General features: G+C 42.5%; 1 protein-coding gene across 1 annotated transcript in view; it reads left to right on the forward strand.

Annotated features, from left to right (window-relative positions):
- Nucleotides 1-21,018: 21,018 nt before the first annotated feature.
- nkd1 (NKD inhibitor of WNT signaling pathway 1) overlaps nt 21,019-24,400 on the forward strand; it is a 60,908-nt gene continuing 57,526 nt past the window's right edge. The window contains exons 1-3 of the mRNA XM_023995720.3: nt 21,019-21,338; nt 21,466-21,498; nt 21,777-21,916. Coding sequence (XP_023851488.1) covers nt 21,314-21,338; nt 21,466-21,498; nt 21,777-21,916 — 198 coding nt within the window. The 5' untranslated portion in view covers nt 21,019-21,313. The remainder of the gene's footprint in view (nt 21,339-21,465; nt 21,499-21,776; nt 21,917-24,400) is intronic.

The raw sequence follows: 24,400 nt of genomic DNA on the forward strand, positions 1-24,400 counted from the left end.
ATTCATGCCCTGCCTCCAGTCCACTTACCGATACCTGAACAAGAGAGCCTCATCGAAATTTCAACAAGCGGTTCTGTGAAAATGTAGTTTAATCAGAAGCCACTGCCAGATTTCTGGATTGGGCTGCACTCAGAGTATCCTGCCTTGGCAAATCACACTGTTAAGACACTGATGCCTTTTTCAACCAGGTACCTATGTGAGAGTGGATTCTCGGCCCTCTTTAGCATGAAAACTGAATACAGGCACAGACTGTATGTGGAAAATGATTTAAACTTCTTAGGGCTATGCCCCTTTTTTCTCAATTTAGCCTGAATGATGTGCCCAAGGTAAACTGCCTGTTGCTCAGGCCCTGAAGCCAGGATATGCATATAATTGGCACCATTGGAAAGAAAACACTTTGTAGAAATGTTAAAATAATGTAGGAGAATATAACACAATAGATATGGTAGGAGAAAATCCAAAGAAAAACCAACCGGAATGTATTTTTTCAAAATATTTTGATGTGGGGCGCCGTCCTCAAACAATCGCATGGCATGATTTCGCTGTAATAGCTACTGTAAATCAGACAATGCAGTTAGATTAACAAGAATGTAAGCTTTAAGCCGATCCGATATAAGACACTTACTGTATATGTACCTAAATGCTTAATATCCATAATTTTTATCATGATTTATTTGAATTGCGCGCCCTCTAGTTTCACCAGAAGTTGTCCCACTAGCGGGACGCCTATCCCTAATTAAGACTATCTCCAATACAACACATTGCAGAGTTATGTGCATCCTTTCAAGCACACCCTTCTCATTAACCTGTGGGGAGTTATTCACAATTGTTAATTAACAAATAAGGTTTTATATGTGTGTAACCTTTATTTAACTAGGCAAGTCAGTTAAGAACAAAATCTTATTTACAATGATGGCCTACCCTGGACACCTCTGGGCCAATTGTGCGCCACCCTATGGGACTCCCAATCTGGATTTGGACCAGGTACTGCAGTGACGCCTCTTGTACTACGATGCAGTGTCTTCGACTGCTGCGCAACTCGGGAGCCCTGGTTAAATAAAGAGCAAAATTATTGATTATTATTATATTATTATTTGTGCCCTGGTCCTATAAGAGCTCTTTGTCACTTCCCATGAGCCGGGTTGTGACAAAAACTCACACTCATTCTTATGTTTAATAAATGTATTGTATAGTGTGTGTGGCAGGCTTACAATGATGGTAAAAACCAACATTTGAGAGTGCGCTGACCCTGGTGCTAGAGGGGGTACGCAGTTGGAGGTACGGGACTAGGGGTACGGGACTATAATAAGTTTGGGAACCAGGGTCACCGTTGATGATGGCAGACTTTGGCCATGACCCCACTCTCCGAGGGTATCTCAGGGGGAGTTGTGAGTGCAAAGGAACATTTCCAATTCACACATACGTCCGACTACACACTTGTACTTGTTTTAAATAGAACAAATATAAGCACCCACCAAATTATTATAATAATTACAACCTGAAAATCAGCAGGCTACGGTGTGAAAAAGGATATTAAAAGTGCCGTCTTGTGATATGTTTTTGAATATTACTATTTTTAATACACAAGAACATATGATTATTCAAATATTTAATCAGTTATCTTCCTCAAATATGGTCCGGAGAATGAAGGGATGATGACGCACTCTTTGCGAGAGGGAGGGCATCTAATTTGATTTCWCCTCAACTCACGGCTCAAACACTTCATTCAGGAAAAGTGGAGTTAGCCCTGAATTAGCCTGCCCCAAAGCAGGTGAGTTCTGAAGGATGTGTTGCCATAGAAATGTACTTAGCTAAAAAGTGAGGCACTTTTGTGTTACCATTCCCCCGAGTTGAACTCAGAGTTGACCAAAGTTAGCTCGCTAACTCCTCTATCTAAATTCGTAGTACACCACTCTGGAGTCAACATTGAATCCAGCACCACCACCCATCTCCATTGGCTGTTCTCCCCCCGACGAAGCCCTTGTCAAGACAGGCTCCTCCCTTCACCTCTGCTGCAGGCTCAGGCCCTAGGGGTGTCTGGGAGATTTAGTGCTGTATCTCCCTGAGAGATAAATTACCCCGGAACTCTTTCTCTCTCTCTCTCTCTCTCTCTCTCTCTCTCTCTCTCTCTCTCTCTCTCTCTCTCTCTCTCTCTCTCTCTTTCTTCTTTTCTCTCTCTCTCAGTTCAATTCGATTTAAGGGCTTTATTGGAATGGGAAACATGTTTACATTGCCAAAGCAAGTGAAATAGATAATAAACAAAAGTGAAAATAACAGTAAAAAATGTATAGTAAACATTACACTCACAGATTTCAAAATAAAGACATTTCAAATGTCATATTATTTATTATACAGTGTTATAAAGATGTGCAAATAGTTAAAGTACAAAACGGAAAATTAATAAACATAAATATGGGTTCTGAATATACTGAATATACGATTAACGTCAACTCATCATCGTTCCTACCAGGAATATGACTTTCCCGAAACGGATCCAGTGTTTTGCCTTCCACCAATACAATGGATCGGATCCCAGCCGGCGACCCTGTGCGACGCCGTAAAAGGGGCAAACGAGGCGGTCTCCTGGTCAGGCTTCGGAGACGGGCACATCGCGCTCCACTCCCTAGCATACTACTCGCCAATGTCCAGTCTCTTGACAATAAGGTTGATGAAATCCGAGCACGGGTAGCATTCCAGAGAACATCAGGGATTGCAACGTGCTCTGCTTCACGGAAACATGGCTAACTCAAGAGACGCTAACGGAGTCGGTGCAGCCAGCTGGTTTCTTCATGCATCGCGCCGACAGAAACAAACATCTTTCGTGTAAGAAGAGGGGCGGGGGGGTATGCCTTATGATTAACGAGACGTGTGTGATCATCATAACAACACACAGGAACTCAAGTCATTCTGTTCACCTGATCTAGAACTCCTCACAATCAAATGTCGACCGCATTATCTACCAAGGGAATCTCTCTCGATCATAATCACAGCCGTATATATTCCCCCCCAAGCAGACACATCGATGGCCCTGAACGAACTTTATCTGACTCTTTGTAAACTGGAAACCACACACCCTGAGGCTGCATTCATCGTAGCTGGGGATTTTAACAAGGCTAATCTAAAAACCAAACTCCCTAAATTCTATCAGCATATCGATTGTGCTACCAGGGCTGGAAAAACCCTAGATCATTGTTATACTAATTTCCGCGACGCATATAAGGCCCTCCCCCGCCCCCCTTTCGGAAAAGCTGACCACAACTCCATTTTGTTGATTCCAGCCTACAAACAGAAACTAAAACAACAAGCTCCCGCGTTCAGGTCTGTTCAACGCTGGTCCGACCAATCTGAATCCACGCTTCAAGACTGCTTCGATCACGCGGATTGGATATGTTCCGCATTGCGTCCAACAACAATATTGACGAATATGCTGATTCGGTGAGCGAGTTCATTAGGAAGTGCATTGACGATGTCGTACCCACAGCAACGATTAAAACATTCCCAAACCAGAAACCGTGGATTGACGGCAGCATTCACGTGAAACTGAAAGCGCGAACCACTGCTTTAACCAGGGCAAGGTGACCGGAAGCATGACGAATACAAACAGTGTAGCTATTCTCTCCGCAAGGCAATCAAACAGGCTAAGTCCCAGTACAGAGACAAAATCGAGTCGCAATTCAACAGCTCAGACACAAGAGGTATGTGGCAGGGTCTACAGTCAATCACGGATTACAAAAGAAAACCAGCCCCGTCGCGGACCAGGATGTCTTGCTCCCAGACAGGCTAAACAACTTTTTTGCCCGCTTTGAGGACAATACAGTGCCACTGACACGGCCCCCTACCAAAACCTGCGGGCTCTCCTTCACTGCAGCCGAGGTGAGTAAAACATTTAAACGCTGTTAACCCTCGCAAGGCTGCAGGCCCAGACGGCATTCCCAGCCGCGTCCTCAGAGCATGCGCAGACCAGCTGGCTGGTGTGTTTACGGACATATTCAATCAATCCTTATCCCAGTCTGCTGTTCCCACATGCTTCAAGAGGGCCACCATTGTTCCTTTTCCCAAGAAAGCTAAGGTAACTGAGCAAACGACTACCGCCCCGTAGCACTCACTTCCGTCATCATGAAGTGCTTTGAGAGACTAGTCAAGGACCATATCACCTCCACCTACCGGATACCCTAGACCCACTCCAATTTGCTTACCGACCCAATAGGTCCACAGACGACGCAATCGCAACCACACTGCACACTGCCCTAACCCATCTGGACAAGAGGAATACCCATGTGAGAATGCTGTTCATCGATTACAGCTCAGCATTTAACACCATAGTACCTCCAAACTCGTCATCAAGCTCGAGACCCTGGGTCTCGACCCCGCCCTGTGCAACTGGGTCCTGGACTTCCTGACGGGCCGCCCCCAGGTGGTGAGGGTAGGTAACAACATCTCCACCCCGCTGATCCTCAACACTGGGGCCCCACAAGGGTGCGTTCTGAGCCCTCTCCTGTACTCCCTGTTCACCCACGACTGCGTGGCCATGCACGCCTCCAACTCAATCATCAAGTTTGCGGATGACACTACAGTGGTAGGCTTGATTACCAACAACGACGAGACGGCCTACAGGGAGGAGGTGAGGGCCCTCGGAGTGTGGTGTCAGGAAAATAACCTCACACTCAACTCAACAAAACAAAGGAGATGATTGTGGACTTCAGGAAACAGCAGAGGGAGCACCCCCCTATCCACATCGACGGGTCAGTAGTGGAGAAGGTGGAAAGTTTTAAGTTCCTCGGTGTACACATCACGGACAAACTGAATTGGCCACCCACACAGACAGCTTGTGAAGAAGGCGCAGCAGCGCCTCTTCAACCTCAGGAGGCTGAAGAAATTCGGCTTGTCACCAAAAGCACTCACAAACTTCTACAGATGCACAATCGAGAGCATCCTGTCGGGCTGTATCACCGCCTGGTACGGCAACTGCTCCGCCCACAACCGTAAGGCTCTCCAGAGGTAGTGAGGTCTGCAGAACGCATCACCGGGGCAAACTACCTGCCCTCCAGGACACCTCACGACACCCGATGTCACAGGAAGGCCATAAAGTCATCAAGGACAACAACCACCCAAGCCACTGCCTGTTCACCCCGCTATCATCCAAGAGCGAGGTCAGTACAGGTGCATCAAAGCAGGGACCGAGAGACTGAAAAACAGCTTCTATCTCAAGGCCATCAGACTGTTAACAGCCACCACTAACATTTAGCGGCCGCTGCCAACATACTGACTCAACTCCAGCCACTTAAAAATGGGAATTGATGGAAATTATGTAAAAATGTACCACTAGCCACTTTAAACAATGCCACTTAATATAATGTTTACATACCCTACATTACCCATCTCATATGATATACTGTACTCTATATCATCTACTGCATCTTGCCATCTTTATGTAATACATGTACCACTAGCCACTTTAAACTATGCCACTTTATGTTTACATACCCTACAGTACTCATCTCATATGTATACCCGTACTCTATACCATCTACTGCATCTTGCCTATGCCGTTCTGTACCACCACTCATTCATATATCTTTATGTACATATTCTTTATCCCTTTACACTTGTGTGTGTGTATAAGGTAGTAGTTGTGGAATTGTTAGGTTAGATTACTTGTTGGTTATTACTGCATTGTCGGAACTAGAAGCACAAGCATTTCGCTACACTCGCATTAACATCTGCTAACCATGTGTATGTGACTAATAAAATTTGATTTGATTTGATTTGATTTGATTTGATTTACAATGGTGTTTGATCTTCACTGGTTGCCCTTTTCTTGTGGCAACAGGTTACAAATCTTGCTGCTGTGATTGAATACTGTGGTATTTCACCCAGTAGATATGGGAGTTTATCAAAATTGGATTTGTTTTCTAATTCTTTGTGGGTCTGTGTAATCTGAGGGAAATATGTCTCTAATATGGTCAAACATTTGGCAGGAGGTTGGGAAGTGCAGCTCAGTTTCCACCTAATTTTGTGGGCAGTGTGCACATAACCTGTTTTCTCTTGAGAGACAGGTTTGCCTCTCTCTCGCTCTCCATCCTTCTCCCCCCTCTACATAGTTCTATCAGCCTTACATCTCCCTCCAATGGTCCCTCTTTCCTTATTTTCCCTACCATCGTTGTGTAAGGGGGAAAAAACATTCTCCTGGCTTCCCGTGTGTCTGTGTGTGAAAGGTTGTAAGCTCAGGGCCCGTGGAGAGGATTCTCTCTGCAACCAGAGCCCGTGGGCCCACCCCACCAAACCCTGTCAAACCCTGGGCCATGTTATTCCAAACAGCCCTCTTTGCTGTGGATAAGCCCCAGTAAATATTTGGGTATTAGCCGCCCTTTGTTTTTCTGTGTGGGCTACAGCCACGGCCGCAAAGCAGCTCACGGCGAATGCCTTGAAGATGATATAACACTGTGGCCGCAATTCGAACGTGGTCCTCTAGCGATTGAACCTGAGGAGAAAGAGAGAGAGAGTGCACTTTCAAAGCGTGGTGAAACTATTGAAAACACAGGCGGCTCGTTTCCGGGCCTGGGATAATGAATTCCATGGCCATCCAGGCCTCTATGTGTAGGAGACTCAGAGTTTAGCTAAATAAACAAACCAGTGTGGAGGATGGTGGAGTGAGTACAGTGTCTTGCAAAAGTATTCATCCCACATGGTGTTTTTCCTATTTTGTTGCATTACAACCTGTAATTTAAATGTATTTTTATTTCGATTTCATGTAATGGACATAAACAAAATAGTCCAAATTGGTGAAGTGATATGAAAAAAATAACTTGTTTCAAATAATTCTAMAAAAAAAAAAACGGAAAAGTGGTGCGTGCATGTCCCGTTCGTTGAAATGAGCAGACCAAGATGCAGCGTAGTAGGTTCCATCCTTTATTATTGAATAGAAAACTTAAAAGAACAACACAAACAAACGAAACGTGAAGCTATAAATAATGCTCACAGGCAACTATACATAGACAAGATCCCACAAAGCACAATGGGATAATGGCTACCTAAATATGATCCCCAATCAGAGACAACGATAAACAGCTGCCTCTGATTGGGAACCATACTGGGCCAACATAGAAATATAATTCACCTAGATGACCCACCCGTAATCACACCCCGACCTAACCAACATAGAGAATAAACAGCTCTCTATGGTCAGGGCGTGACAGTGCATATGTATTCACCCCATTTGCTATGAAGCCCCTAAATAAGATCCGGTGCAACCAACTACCTTCAGAAGTCACATAATTAGTTAAATAAAGCCCACCTGTGTGCAATCTAAGTATCACATGATCTGTCACATGATCTCAGTATAAATAAACCTGTTCTGAAAGGCCCCTCCCAGAGTCTGCAACACCACTAAGCAAGGGCACCACCAAGCAAGCGGCACCATGAAGACCAAGGAGCTCTCCAAACAGGTCGGAGACAAAGTTGTGGAGAAGTACAGATCAGGGTTGGGTTATAAAAAATATCCTTAACTTTGAACATCCCAAGGAGCACCATTAAATCCATTATTAAAAAATAGAAAGAATATGGCACCACAACAAACCTGCCAAGAGAGGCTGACCACCAAAACTCACGGACCAGGCAAGGAGGGCATTAACCAGAGAGGCAACAAAGAGACCAAAGATAATCCTGAAGGAGCTGCAAAGCGCCACAGCGGAGATTGGAGTATCTGTCCATAGGACCACTTTAAGCTGTACACTCCACAGAGCTGGGCTTTACGGAAGTGGCCAGAAAAAAAGCCATTGCTTAAAGAAAAAAATAAGCAAACACGTTCGGTGTTCACCAAAAGGCATGTGGGAGACTCCCCAAACATATGGAAGAAGGTACTCTGGTCAGATGAGACTAAAATTTAGCTTTTTGGCCATCAAGGAAAACGCAATGTATGGCGCAAACCCAACACCTCTCATCACCCCAAGAACACCATCCCCACAGTGAAGCATGGTGGTGGCGCCATCATGCTGTGGGGATGTTTTTCATCAGCAGGGACTGGGAAACTGGTCAGAATGGAAGGAATGATGGATGGCGAATTTAGGGAAATTCTTGAGGGAAACCTGTTTCAGTCTTCCAGAGATTTGAGACTGGGACCTTTTTTTAATTTTTAATTTATTWTTWTTTTTTWTTTTTTGGGGGGTGGATCAGCTTAATATTGCGGAAAGAATGTTGCTTCCAATGTAATTGTCTGCATCATTTCCAATCCCCCATATTTTTTGGGGTAAATATATATATCCATACACGCATGCATACATATACACATATATACATACCCATACCTATATAGACATACATACTTTTTTTAACGAAGGCTGGGACCTTCCTGCAGGACAATGACCCTAAGCATACTGCTAAAGCAACACTCGAGTAGTTTAAGGGGAAACATTTAAATGTCTTGGAATGATCAAGTCAAAGCCCTACCTCAATCCAATTCAGAATCTCTGGTATGACTTAAAGATTGCTGTACACCAGCGGAACCCATCAAACTTGATGGAGCTGGAGCAGTTTTGCCTTGAAGAATAAGCTAAAATCCCAGTGGCTAGATGTGCCAAGCTTATAGAGACATACCCCAAGAGACTTGCAGCTGTAATTGCTGCAAAAGATGGATCTACAAAGTATTGACTTGGGGGGGGGGTTGAATAGTTATGCACGCTCAAGTTCTGTTTTTTGTCTTATTTCTTCTTTGTTTCACAAGAAAAAATATTTTGCATCTTCAAAGTGGATGGCATGTTGTGTAAATCAAATGATACAAACCCCCCAAAATGTATTTAATTCCAGGTTGTAAGGCAATAAAATATGAAAAATGCCAAGGGGGGTGAATACTTACGCAAGTGTCACAAGCCGGCTCATAGCCTGTGACAAAAATGAGGGGACACGAACAACAGGTATAGGCCAATTAAAAGTGTTCTTTATTATAAACAAAACTATTAACTTCAAACTAAGAAAAAGGAATGAGGTGTGGAAGTATCATAATGTAAGTCTTATGTAAAGTGCATGGATGCGTGAATATGTGTGTGTGAACATGACTGAGTGAAAACTATGCAAAACTACAAAGGAACAAACAAAACATGATCATACCTGGAGGAGCAGAGAGAGAGAGAGGTGATTAGTGAAACAGTTTATAAATACCCTGAGCCCAGGTGACTCCAATCACTAACGACCCTCCTCTGCCTGCAGGAGGAACCGCCCCCTGCACTGCAGAGGAGGAGCCGTGACACAAGCCACTGTAGCCCTGCTGGTGTCCAGCCCTGCAGGGAGGAGAGAGAAGCCTGGTCACTCACAGATCACTGCATGGCCTAGGCCCAGTCACTGCTACATACAGGCTCAAAATGCCAACAAGATCTCATAGTTTCCTTTCAAATTTCAATATATTATGGATTAGGGATTAACATGGGTAACCGTGATCCCAGGACTGTCCCAGGAACTTTCTTCACATTTCTCCCAAAAATAAAATGACAAGACCAGGGAAATTACAAAATAATAGGCCTACAAAATAGACCATGTGCAGCATCAGACTAGCAAAAAAATAGCACATTGTCCAAACAGGTTGTAGCACAGAAGCCTTTAGCCTAGCATATTTACTTTACACAAAGACAACATCAATTCAAAGCACAATGCATAATTGACATAATTGACTGTACACGCGACCCGAATGTAGTTAATAAACCCTACAGGAAACCCCTACAGTATAGCCTATAAAAGAATGTGTGCCTCTTTGAGCTGTCATTGTGACTCTTCAGATAGTCATAAATGTGATAGGCCTATGCACAATTCACTACATAGGCATATCTGTCACAGACATGAAGTCAGTTGACAATCCAAAGAGGCATAAGGGAAAATTATATCTTCTCCTGTCCTAGAGCCTCCTAGGCTATTTTCCTTTCCAGTCCCAATCCCACTGAACCCACAATCCTAACTTCTGTCTCGCATGAAAATTCCTAACTATTCTGTAATCCATAGGTTGTATTATCAAAACATGTCAACTATGCATGTCAAAATACCCCTAGTATAACATCTCATACTTGCTGTCCATATGAGAGAGCTTGTGTGATCGACAAACGGTATGAGTAGATATGGATATTTTTTAAATGGAGTTGGTCCCCATTAAGATACCTTGATATTTAAACTATTTCCACTCTTCATCTCCCTGTTATTCATGAGCTGATATGCTATCTGTATAATCATCAACCCGATTTTGCCAAATATAAGAGATATTACGTTATTTGTGGATGGAAGTTGTCTAGCAAGTTTAGCAACTTTGGTCATTTGACTTTTATTTGACTGCCGTTACAAAGTTTGTATGATTCTACAGTGATATACTCGGGGTGCGCTCTGTGCCGAGATGAAATGCTCTGAATTAGTTGAAGAACATAATTGCTCAGAACTTATGAACAGCCTGTTTTGCAATTCACAACAATGTAATTGGCGATCAAAGATAGCCTACTCTATCATTACTAAATATCAGTTTAATTTGCTCTGAAATCTTTACATAGTGGCGCAACCAAGCCGAGAAGCGCCCCTCTCATTTGGGGAGAACCCAGGTATAGTGACCATATCTTGGTTGTAAACACTTTAAATGGGCACTTCCTATTTTTGCGGTATTTCCCAGGGACTCTCGGGATAATTATTCATTACTCACGGTATTGAAACTTGGTAGATTTTTGGGAAAATATGAATCCTTATTATGGATGAACGTCTATATTTTACGCATTAATTCTGCGTGGTTACAGGGTTAATTCCACATGGTTACAGGGTTAAAACAAAAACAACTCAAAGGTTAACCGTTTAGGTATTAATTCTGAGTGGTTAAGGTTAGGGCTATGGTTTGGGGAAGGCTTAAAATAAAATAATAATAAATGACACGCTTTTACCATCAAGTATTCTCACGACTTGCTAGAGCATTCTGAGCAATCTTTTTCTTTTGCTGAGGAAGGCATATATCGACGTACTCAGGACTATTTCAAACGTCTGAAATCGAAGTCTATTTCTAGTGATCAGGCTGTATAATGCACTGTAAAATTGGGCTACTTTTTGTGGATTCAATTGGTGGGATTTTGGCTCTGATTGTGCAGTAAAGTGTCAATAGAATCTGGCAACACCTCATTTACCCATGGTGGAATCAACTGTGATACTCACTAGTGACTACATCACAACTCACACCTCACAGACATGTAGGATAGAATAGGTTTCCGTTAGTAGGACAAGGGGTATTGTTAATGCCACAGTTTGAGATGACAAATCAAYGTCTATAGAGACAGGGTTTGTGTGAGATGAGCTGATGCTGGTTCGATGTGATATGAGAGAGATTTCTGTATTTTTCTCCCCCTGACTAGTAGGTTGGGGTAGAGCGCTGCTCTGATGTTTTTTAGTGCTTCTCATTAACCATTCACATTTGTACCTTATGTGCAGATCGCCATCGCTGCTCAACGTGGGGCCAAGCAGTTCAAAGGGAAGCGTTTCTTTGGAAGTGTGCGAGCCACCCCAGGAGGTGCCGAGTCTCGGACGCCTGCAGAGTCGTGGGTGCTGAGAGCCAGGGCGTGTTTGGATCAGGGACTGAATTTCCCTCTGAAGATGTGGAAAGGTTTACGGCTTGCTCCCACGAGAGTGACTCTTTGCTCTTTGAAGCTCCTGTCTTGGTGGCTTCTCCTATCTCAGGAAAGGATAATTTTTTCTCCTCCCTTTTTACTTCTCTCCCTTTATTTCTCCATTCATTCTTCTACTCTCTCTCTGTTCCTCTCTCTCTTACTTTCTGATTCTCTCTCTCTCTCTCCCTCAGGTTTTGCCCCAGCACTCTTTCACCCCAAGACCATTACAGACCATCCCGCCTGTTCTGTCTGTTTCTCTCCCTCTGTCCCCAATTTTCCCCTCACTCTTTCTACACTCATCTCCCATTCCCAATTTTCTCTTTCACAGACTAGTACACCCAGCCTCTTTCCTCACCTCCTCCCCACTCAATTCAATTCAATTCAATTCAAGGGGCTTTATTGGCATGGGAAACATGTGTTAACATTGCCAAAGCAAGTGAGGTAGACAATACACAAAAGTGAAACAARCAATACAAATTAACAGTAAACATTACACATACAGAAGTTTCAAAACAATAAAGACATTACAAATGTCATATTATATATATACAGTGTTGTAACAATGTACAAATGGTATTTACAATGGTGTTTGTCCACTCTCTCTCTGCCTTCATCCCCTTCCCCTTCCTCCGTTGCGCTCCACTCCCTTTCTCTTCCTATCCGCTTTTCTCCCCTTCCAGCACATGACAGGCCGTGTAATTAATGAGCATCATAAACCTCTCTTTCTATTAGGTACCCATTAGTAAACCTGGCAAGCCTGTCATTTTGGACAAAAACACACAGCTCCTTCATTTGATCCCCACATCAAAGGGGGATCCCCACTGTTTTCGGCTGAATACACTAATTGTGTCCTCGTTCTGGATGGGGCTACACCCCCACTGCTTCAAAAAGGAACCAGAGTCAGTGCCGGGTGCAGAAAACTGTGAAAAATAAGAGGTATTGGTTATAGTAGAGCTAAATTTGGGACAAGGTTTTGTGTCAGAGAGGAAAAATGAATAGAACCATCTGGAACTGTGACTGAAAGTCTGTGGCAGACAGCGTACGTTAACTTTGTTATTACACACTACACATCATTTACTACATTACTGTCTTGTATACTGTAGACACATTTAGCAGATTTTTTTTTGAGGGCTTAAGGCCCTATTAAGAGTGTTTTTACATGCCGCCTTTACTAGATAAAAAGGAATATTTAAGTGGGACACCAGAGTTTCCCCTCTTTTACACTACAAGCCAATAACATAAAGTACTAGATCAGCAGCTAATTTAGATACGTCTCTTAAAAGTAATAAGCAGGATGATTCTTTATTTGTAAGGTATGCATATATTCCAGTTCAGCAGCACCTTCAGTTTTAATTTTGCCTTCTACTTTCATTAAGTTTTTATTGATATCGCAAAAACTGCATTTAAGCATAAAAGTGTCAGAGTTGGATATATGGTCTGCAGCTGGTCACTTCACACACCCTAAAAACTCTCCTTGAAGAGTTCAATCAAACATATACTGTATACAGTACATGTCTAAAAACACAAATTACTTGAAAAGATGATAGCTTTATCAGTTTAGATCAACTTAAACATATGGAATACACATTTAATTAGGTATGTGTATTACTATGTTTGGTCATCCATAGTGGGAATTTGTATATAATACTTGAAGATGCATTATATGATCCACACTTTAATCTAACACAATGTGGTATCTTGTTATAAGTGTTGATATCTGGCCTAGCCAGAAACATAAAGCAGATGATATGAGATAATGGAAGTGGTAATATGCAGGAGGATATATGGTCTGTAGTGATATTCTAATACATGTGAAAATGTCAGTGTAGCTTTGTGTGACAATGGGGTATTTCCGTACACAATGGGATTTCTTTGGTGGGTGAATTGTTTTGGAAAAACTTCTCACACCTAGAATTATGCAAAATATCATTGTCTTGATTTGGTACATGTCTACTGCTATTTTCCATAATAATGATAGGCCTAAATGCTACATAGCAGTGTTACACTCAGACATTAAAACCACAAGATAGTAGTGCTGATGTCATCCACATATCCCTATAGAAAATGTCCGATGGCGCCAGTGGTGTGTATTCATAGATGCCAAAGGAAGCCAGGCTCCCTCAAAAAAATGACCAAGAAAAATTCAAATAAACATATAAAATAATGTATATTTCATCTCTTTGTGTTTACATAATTTTCCTTGTATCTCACCAGAGAAAGCATCAGAGAGCGCGAAACAGTGGCCCTCTGTCTCTGTAGGCAATCTATCTGAAGCGGTCTGGTCATAAAGAGTATGATATTKTTGCCACCTGTAGCATTGAATGCAAGGTAAGCCAGTAAGCATTTGGCCTCCCTTAATAAAAAAATGTATAAAATAATAACCAATCAGCGTTGAGCTAAACTGAGCAAGCTCAACTGTGAATGCACCAAAGAAAAAGTGTAAAGGGAAGCCAGTTTGCAATTGGCTTCACTCCTATCACAGAGAAATACGTCATCGACAGAAACGACTTCAATTGTTGCATATCGTTGTGTTGTTGTCCTACAATTGGCGCTTTCCTAAATTAGCCATGGATGGAGATAGGGGTTTGGACTTGTGGTTTTACTTAATTCTCCGTACTGGCCAATGATTATAACGGCGATTCTGATCCAACCATAAAATACATTGTGCCCCTTGACTGAGAGGATGGAAGTTCAATATGTAGCTAGTATCACGACACAAGGCGAGACCCAAATGCAGACACAGGAGGCAGATGGTTTGAGCTCTGGTATTTATTATAATCCAAGGGATAGACAAAAGGCAAGCGTTCATAGCCAGGTCAGAGTCCAAAACGGTACAGGGCGGCAGGCAGGCTCAAGGTCAGGGGCAGGCAGAGTGGTCAGGCAGGCGGGCTTAGAGTCAGGACAGGCAAGGGTCAMWACCAGGAGGACGAGAAAAAGAGAGACTGGGGAAAACCAGGAGCTGAGAGAAAACCGCTGGTTGACTTGGCAAACAAGACGAACTGGCACAGACAGACAGAAAACACAGGTATAAATACCCAGGGGATAAGTGGGGAAGATGGGCGACACCTGGAGACAAGCACAAAGACAGGTATAACAGATCAGGGTCTGACAGCTAGATGTAGAAGGCTGATGTTAACTTGCTAATGTTGCTCACAGCTATGAAATGAAGTTAGGCTAGCGAGCAAGCATTTTAGCCAGGTAGCCTAGGACAACAAAAAATAAAAGTGTGTACTGTATGACAGAGTCCATTTCATCAACATGAAGGATTCTCTACAAGTAGGCAGGAATGCAAACATACACACAAATCAGAACCATGGACAGCCACATCATATTTAGCTTAAGTTGATTGGACTAAATTGTTTTTGGTATCTTTTAGTTGTCGCTGTATTAGACTAAGCATAGGTGATTTTATGATGCTGAAATGTTGAAGTTGAAATGGTGCTGGAATAGTGGAGGCAGCTCMTGTTTGCAGTAACTCTCAATGGCTGTAAATCAATAGTTGTTTATTAGTCCGAAAATGTCGGAAACATTAACTTGCATGACCATGCTGTAGGTCATCTAACTGTTTGTTACATGCAATATGCTTTGTGGACTTCACTGGACAGAGGTTGCTCTCCGGTTTAGTGATAAAACTAAGGTGTGGTTGATGTTATTCTGCCACTGTGTCTTATTAATGTCTCAGCCTTAGGCATATATCACGGTCACAAGGCATATGAACTAACAGGTTATAGAGCAAACACAATTATCACAACACATATGTTGTAATATGACTTTGTTTCTGGCTTGGCTTCCCCAGGGATTTTACCCATGCACTGCTACTGGATGGCACATGAAGCGGAAGTATTTTAATTTGAAGTCCGCCATGTTGCTGAATGGCACCCAAAAAATCGATAAGGATCATGGTGAAAGTGACCGTAACTAGCAAAGGATCATAGTTGATGTAGTCGTTTCAATCCTGCCTGAGAGTGTCAACCACGGACATTAAACCCATCATCTTATTACTGCTTGTCATGAAATGAAGACGACCAAATTAAATTAGCTAAATCGATCAGGTATGCCCATAACCTGCATAATCATGCAATAACCTAATGCTTGCCTACTGTTAAACCTTAGAAGGTTCATTTGAAAGCTCAGCATTACCTGGAACCTAGCCAGGTCAACATTGGAGAATAAAATGGACAGCAAATATTAACTATGATAATCAAAATGACGACTGATTTACCGGAAAAAATTAAGATTAGACTCTTTCGAGTGGCGATCAGTACAATTAAATACAGAACATGTTGGCATGGTGACTGTCTTTGTAAAATCTAACTCAAATTGCAGTAAAGTTAAGTGCGTGTGAGTACCCTTTCTAGTCTATCATATGACCATGATCCTTCCACCGGAAAATTAAAAGGTAATGGGCTACCATCGCATCACAACTCAGTTAGGCTATATTGGATTACCCCATGAGACTATATATAAATAAACATTTATTTTAGCTCAATTCTGTATTTTTATATGATTGTAGACTATCATTTGTGCAACTGCATCATTTTGTCATCATAAAAAATAACCTTAGACATATGATGTAGTTTGGAATTCAAAATGTACTAAATTATAATTGCATATTACATTGATATTTGAAACATAGTGTGAGCCAATCCTCCATGTCCATCCTCTGTCAGCCCTATAGCCATTGATCAGCCCCTCCATCTCCACTTGACAGGCTCGTTAACTCCGCGCTCTCATCTGGATACTGTAGCACACCACACACACCCTTAGGTCTGCAAAGAGCGTGCAAGAGAGTGTGAGCCTGTCACGCCCTGACCTTAGTTATCTTTGTTTTCTTTATTATTTTGGTTAGGTCAGGGTGTGACGAGGGTGGTATGTGTGTTTTTGTCTTGTCTAGGGTTTTTTGTATATCTATGGGGTTTTGGAATTGTCTAGGTAATGTAGGTCTATGGTGGCCTGAATTGGTTCCCAATCAGAGACAGCTGTTTATCTTTGTCTCTGATTGGGGATCCTATTTAGGTTGCCATTTTCCATTTTTGGTTTTGTGGGTTATTGTCTATATGTAGTTGCATGTCAGCACTTGTTAATATATAGCTTCACGTTCGTTTTGTTATTTTGTTAGTTTGTTTAGTGTTTATTTCGTTAATTAAAAAAGTATGTATTCATATCACKCTGCACCTTGGTCTTCTCACTACGACGAACGTGACAGAGCCTCCTCGTAGCCTGCCGGTCTGTGATTGGTTTGTGCCAGAAAGGATAACTATTTAATTAAATATCTTGATTTGTAGCAAACTTAATAATTCACAGTGAGGACCGAACTTAATGATAATAAACACATTTGAAAGCCCCATACGGGCGTCAATTTTATTTTTTTTGCCCGATCTGGCAATCGTAATTTACATACAGTAGGCTTTCTAGGGCAGACCAGGGCTTTTGGCACCGCTAGGTTGCTACCAGCAGAGCTCATGACTTCACGCTCCAGACCGGACACTGGGGGCCTGGTTACAGTACACTGAGTCCATAATTTTTTTTGTAGATTAATTCAGCACTGGATGACTATAGGCGGCGTTCTGCATATGGAATGGCATACACACGACAGGCCAGAGCTCCCTTCCCAAAGACCCCTCGCCTGACACATCACACGCTGAGCTCACCACAATCAGCTGAGTCACCACCACTCCAGAAACCAACACTGTACTTCAATCACGATTGTCTTCTGCCCTTTACAACATCCCCCCTCCTTTTGTCCTGCTACAAAATGGCAACAGTCACATGTTTGTCCTCTAAGCGCCCAGCAGCTGCTCAGCTAGAAGCTAGGCCCTCTCTCTATGTGCTCCCTCCACACCCCCTCCTCACTGAAGCGGCATCCAGTGTGCACCCCAGGCAGCCTCCCTAACATTGTTACAAGGACATAAACACAGACAAAGCATTATTTCCCCCTGAATCCAGGGAGCTGAATATCCCCTATTATTTCTGTTGCCAGGGAGAGGACTGGGTGGAATCAACTGGGCTTGGCCACCAAGGTGGTCGGTAAATAGGTTGACAGCCAGGTAGGTGTCCATCTTAAGACCTCAGTCTACACTCATCTTCCGCTGTGTACTTATACCTCAAAGAGCACCTTCCTTTCACCTCTATGTGACTGTTGTTATCTTGTTTACTCTCTGAAGTCCAAGCCAGACAGATAATACTGCACTGCTCTGTACATGACGTATCAAGTATGTTATTAGAGACACATGAATAAGAAGATGACCCCTTTTGAAATATATTTTTGGTCCATTCCATAGGGGGATGATGGGTAATGGAGCTGAAAGTAGCCCAGTGCACAACAGCAGAATAAATGGGTGTGAGTGGTTGGAGTTTGATTCAGATCCATCCGTGCAATGGAATTCTGGCTTGAAACCCACTCCACCTCCTCTCCCAGGCATCAAAGCGCCAGACTCGGAAATAGGGACGCAAAGCCATCTCTCCGTTGGCCTCTTCAAAGAACAGGAAGTGTGTCATAGGGACAGGCCTTGGTTCCCAGCGAACACAAGCGAGCCTAGCGGCTATAATAACAAGCTCATCTGCGTGTCTTTGGCAGAGGAGTTCAAAGAGAGAGGCCTGATTCCTCTGGTACAACGTGATGATAGACTCAGGATGCGGAAAACCKCTGTTYAGTGGAAATGCACTTGGATGGGGTCTGTKGTGGCTGGTGTCAGGGACAAGCTTGCTGCTTCCACTGTATGTACATTTGAATCCTCCAAGAAGCGAAAATCCCCCAGAAAAGTGGGAGGAGATTAGATTATTGAGCATGACCTCCCCTTCAAAAAACATCCCACTTGCTTTAATTTAAATGAAACCACAGTAAATTTACTCTTAGTGCACTACTTTAGCAGACTTCCTGTGCAGGTAGCTGGTATAGTGCTCAGAGTACCATACCGACACCACACCACACACTCTGAGACCAGACCTCCCACATGGACCTGCTCCCACGAATGTTTTCAGGCTCGACTGCATCTGAATACAGATAGAGGGGGAGGGTGAGAGACAAAGAGAGAGAGAGAGAGAGAGAGAGAGAGAGAGAGAGAGAGAGAGAGAGAGAGAGAGAAGAAGAGAGAGAGAGAGAGAGAGAGAAGAGAGAGGAGAGAGAGAGAGAGAGAGAGAACCACAAGTTTCCAGTGAAGGAGAGACAGAAGGCCCCCTTCCTCTAACATGTACTCCACAGTGTCATAACTCACTCTACCAACTCTTATTCACCAGATCTACAGACTCCGGTCTGGCTGATTCAGAAACTACACTCTTTTGTCTTGCTGAACCATGTCTGAGAGGCAGGCAGGCAGGCAGGCAGTCGACCTGAGTGGTTTTGCGGCTACTGCCAGCAGTTATGATTTCGGTGGAGGCCCGGTGCCAGTGATTTTATCCGCTGCTGCAGGGCCCAGGGCCTGTCAGAGGCAGACGCTGCTAATGGAGCATGCCTGGAGCCTTTGGGGCGGGAGGTAGCCTGGTGGTTAGAGCGTTGGGCCAGTAACCGAAAGGTGGCTGGATCAAATCCCCAAGTTTAAAAAAAAATCTGTCATTCTGCCTCTGAACAAGGCAGTTAACCCACTGTTCCCTGGTAGGCTGTCATTGTAAATAAGAATTTGTTCTTAACTGACTTGCCTAGTTAAATAAAAGGTAAATAAATGTAAAAATTCAGGGTAGGACCAGCAGAGTGCAAGCCAGGCCTGGAGTCTTGAGCCCCAGGGAAGGACTAGCAGAGAGCAGGCCGTGGAGCTGCACACCCAGGCACAGAGTGCGAATTATACTGTGACATTTGGGGGTCTCTTTTTTTTTCATGGGACTTCCTATTTGTGCAGTGCACTAAAAATGTAATGGGCCTAATAGTAAAGACATGTATTTTAACAGTAAACATGTATTATCTTTTAATATGGCATGAACAAAAAACAGTCGTGAGGTTTTTATCTGATTGTCAAACAAATTACTTCAAAAAGTAGACTACCTGTGCACTCCAAAATAATTCCAGCTTTCAAACAGTGCACTATGCACCAGCCATTGGGTGAATGGAAAGCGACATATGTTCCAAAACACCATAACGTGTAGCATGATGACCTTCGGTGATTGTCATCAGATCTACACTCCTGTAGCCTAAATTAATTGATGTGTCTTGCTGACAAGTGGATATTTTTGTTTAAAAAAAAGTTGGACTCGTGAAAAGGGGCTGATATACGGGACTCAAATACAGCTGTGTCTGTCCCGAGCTCATCTGCATGGAAACTGTCAGGGCCCAGTTGAAACAATGTTGCAAGTTTTCTGGACCCAGTTGATACTGTTGCAAGTTTGCTTGTGAAAGCTTGAGACAGACAGACAGGGGGAGTAGAAAGATGAATGTGATTTGAAAGAACCTGAAACAACTGTCACTTGTTTAAACCATAACAGAGGTGTGGGGTGTTGGTTTCATTTGGAATAAGCTTTTAATTTCATATTTACCACTGTATCAGTACAAAATAGCATTTTAAACAAATAYGAGAATGGTTAAATTAGAGACCCCCAAAGTTTGACTTTTGTTGCATTTAGGGGAGCTCATGTCTCATTCGGGGGTCTGAGCCCCCTTGTAATTCGCACACTGTCCAGGCATGTGGGTTGGGGGTGCAGGTGGCTGCCTGGCTTGGTAGATCTAAACTGCTGCAGGAGGCTGATCAGGCCTGTAAAACTTAAACATAGCCTTGACCGTTATAGAGGCCCGGGATAATTTAGGGGCCATTACACTTGGGCCACGTGGGAGCCATCCTGTGAAATTGTGCACTTTTTTTGTTAAAGCAATAATTGCCTTTTTTGTAAGACCTTAAACAAATCTCAAAGTTGTATGGGACTTCATGAGATTTGAAATGTAGCTAGTATTGTATACATACAAAAATGTGATGTGTCTCTAAACTTTGCTGTCAACAGGCTCATACAGTACGTTGTAAAACGTCTGAAGGGCATTTATGGTTTATCAAATGTATGCCTCAAATTAGTTTGTCTTCTGTTTATTTTAGTTTTAAAACTGGGATCATAAAGTGTTCTATAAGTGCCATAAATATTAGAAATTGTATTCTATAAATATAATTTTTTGTTTATTCAGGACTCTCTCCCACAGTGTGAACTATGAAAAAAAAAAATAACAAGTTATTATAGGAAGCAATTAACCCAACGTTTGTATGATTCATAAAATATTATGTTTGCATGTCTATTAATCAAAGACATGTTTTTATTCATAATTTTTTATCGTCCTGCGAAATATCATTTTAAGCGCTATTGCGCTGCTCTTCGACCACTGCGCCTACTTGGCTGGCTGGGAATGGTGGTAGTGGTGACGGGGGGCTGCTGCATTGCTGCTCTTTTTATATTTGGAAACTCCGAAAGAATCTCGGCTGGCTYTCATGTGCCGCCTTCGTCCAATAAAACAGAAGAGGGCCTGMCTGCAAGTCGTCTAATCTTGGGCGARGTGTCAATCATGTTCATTCAGCGGTTGAAGTGCGGGTTTTGGTAACCGCCTCCTTTACGCTTGGAAGGGAGACGAAGGGGGGAGCTTTCTTCGGATCAAAGACTAGTGTGGCGCTGTTGCCGTAGGATGTACTGAGTGCAGCCTGCTGCTTTCTTTACGGACGCTTCTTATATCGTCTGGATATCGCTGATTTCTGGATTATAAATACATTTGATGGTTTTCAATCCCAACTCAATGCAGAGAAATGGGTAAACTTCACTCGAAACATGGTAAGATATGATGTTTTACCGAAACATGTCACCCCTAATCGTTGAATTGAATGCTCACTTGCGGTAATACTTTCGAGTAATGCCTATCTTTATGTTCTCTGTTTCTCTCGACAATTGTCCCGAAAAGCTGCGATTTGTAAACCGAGGGAAAGTCCGGAGGGTGAGTAGCCCACAGGCCTACACTTAAGACAGGCTATATATTTGTTGTCTATTTTATTATATTTGTTGAAAATATACATTGTTAAAAGTATTTCCAGTCTATCATCCCATTTATCCATGCACCAATAATGACCGACTCGTTGACAACATCAGACGAAGTCTGCAGTCATTCAAGAAAAGTTAGAAAAAAAACACAATGTTGAAGAAAGATGTTACATTGTAACCTAACCGTAACATGTTGTTTACATTGTAATAATGCACATTTTATGTTGATTTCAGGCGACAGTTTTGTAGTTAATGCCTGTTTGGCAAGGAAAGGAATTGACGATTGGCTCGTGAAACAGAAATACTATTGCACGGGCTCGCGGCTTGAGCAACAGGACTGTCACCACACGAATAAGTGCGGCTTGTCTACTCAGGTAAGTTAAATAAATGTTTCAATAAATTATTATGATTTCAAAAATAAGATTGTTAATCTGTTTGATGTTGATACAATGAAGCCTGTACGGTCCTAACTTTCTTAGCTTCCCATTCGAGGTTTAGCCAAGGCTACAATTAATTTTTACTGGGATAAATTGTAGTCTAAAGTTTAACTGAATTTATCGGTTGTTTCGAATTAAGTAGTTTAAAAATATATATATACAAAAGTAGATTCTCAGTTCTTAATTCTTCTTCAAACACTTACTTCTAAAGCAAAAAGTCAGCTTCTGACGTAGACTTATTCAATAACATTCTCAAGCAATTTTGGTTATTTATATGTATTCTGTGCATTATGCAGAAGTTGAAAAGAAAACCAGAAATGTTGTAAAAAGAAAGTAGCAGTGTGTTTAGTTATAGGCTAGTTGAGGGAAAGTTATAGGCCAGACTAATAATCTCAATTAAAAAATGGTAAATGATTGATAATATAAAGCTGACATCACACGGATAGTCTGCATATGTCTTTTTTTGTTTGTTTAGATAATCATTATTTGCTTTGTTGGCTAGACAACATAGATAGACATTCTTGACTCTCATCCAGACACATGGAAATGTTTGAAAACAGTGGCACCAGGGGCGAAAATCTGATATCAACCTTGGAGGGGACAATTACATTACATTTTCTCAAGAGCAATTCCTGAGGGGGACACCAAAAGTAGTGCTGTAACACATAGCCTACGTTGTAATATGTTAAATGTATATTGAGGAACCATAATTCCTACAACTGAATAATTGATAGGTACAGTAGTTAACTGAAGGGTTTAACCAACTTGTTCAAATGTTTAAATCATTATAATACTACTAATAATAATAGTTATAGCAGTGCTCCTTACCAGTCCAGTATGTATGCAGGTATTCGTACTTACAACTAGCAATATCAAGAAAGGCCAGTAGGTAGCAATGGTACTGTACACTGTATGGGTGTAGTTTTCATAAATACAATGAACATGGTGTGATCTCATCTAAAAGAGTCTCCATTGAGAACCATCACAAAGTTAGTCTCCGTATTGAATTGACCTTTTAATTTTACTTTTTCTGATACATTTATATAGTCAGCAGTATTCCGCACAGTCCACCTTGTTGGACATAGGGGTTTCCGGGTGGGCAGATGTGTTTCTTTGGACGTGGCAATTGATTCAAACATGCTCTTAAACTTTCCTGACTGGCCATAGAGGACACCTAACTGATGGACCCAAGAAAGGGAATCCCGGATCAGTGGGGAGGCTGAGCAGCAAGCCTGTGTAATCAGATTTACACAGTGTGCTCCACAATGGACATAGAGGGCTAATGGCTGCTGCCTTCTCACAATTGCCTGTGCACCTGTGTATTTTCCTGCCATGTTTGAGGCACCATTGTAACTCTGCCCACGTAAGCCAGACATGGGCAAATTGAGCCTCAACAACACTTCAGTTGCCACTTTCGCAATGCCCTCACCTGTTGTCTCCGACACCCTGTATAGCCCAATAAACTCCTCGTGAGGGACACGGTCATGGTCAACATAATGCAAAAAGACACTCTCCTGTTCAGCACCAGAGACATCTTGAGTACCATCAACAATTAATGAAAATTGTACATCAGAAGAGACCTAATCTCAGCTGCAATGCCTCGAATGATTGTATTGGCCATGATGTTCAGAATTCATTCTGTGCTTTGGGGCCTCTTGAAACGTCAACACTCTGTTGGCAAGAGTTTGCGGTTCAAAAATTGTGGGTGTGGCTGATATGGTTTTGTGCCATCACTGAGGTAACTGGACAATGCTGTGCCACTGTCCCCTATACTGGTGCTGCTGGCAACAAGGGTGACACCTGGTCCTGCCGTGGCTGTGACATTGTTCTCTGAAGTCTCTCTCCCTGGCTCTTTCCCTTTCACCACCCTCACTGACTCAGTCTGTCTCCTAGAAAAGAAATAAGGTGTTTGCCGTACTCCTAACTACCGGTACCCAAAACTACACAATTAATCACAACAGCCAATACCATTGCCAAAACAAATCTTAGTTTAGTCATCAGTTTAAGTTGAGAGCGGGGTATCCATGGCATTTTCCAATATGTCCCTATTTTACAAGTAAAAAAATTGAGAACCTTTCATAATGTTGCCAAACAAAGACTCAACAAACTTACCTGAGACTCCCTGTCTCTGCCAGTCTGTCCCTGCCTATCTGTCCCCAGCTCTGCTGTCTGTGTGCCATCTTGTGCCTGCTCTGCTTAATGACATCATTGTGAAACATTTCCATTAGCATTTCACTTCTTTCTTATGAACATTTTATCAACTCGTCTTTGAGATATTAGGCTACTAGAGTTCTTACTTTGCGTTTTGGTGTACTGAAAAATACTCTGATGTCCGTCTTTTTACTTTTTCTGCCATTTTTCTACCTGGCTGGCTGGCTGGCCGGTCTAGCTGCACACACACCACATTTACACAACATATGC

Source organism: Salvelinus sp. IW2-2015, linkage group LG10 (assembly GCF_002910315.2).
Source record: "Salvelinus sp. IW2-2015 linkage group LG10, ASM291031v2, whole genome shotgun sequence".
Lineage (NCBI taxonomy): Eukaryota > Metazoa > Chordata > Actinopteri > Salmoniformes > Salmonidae > Salvelinus > Salvelinus sp. IW2-2015.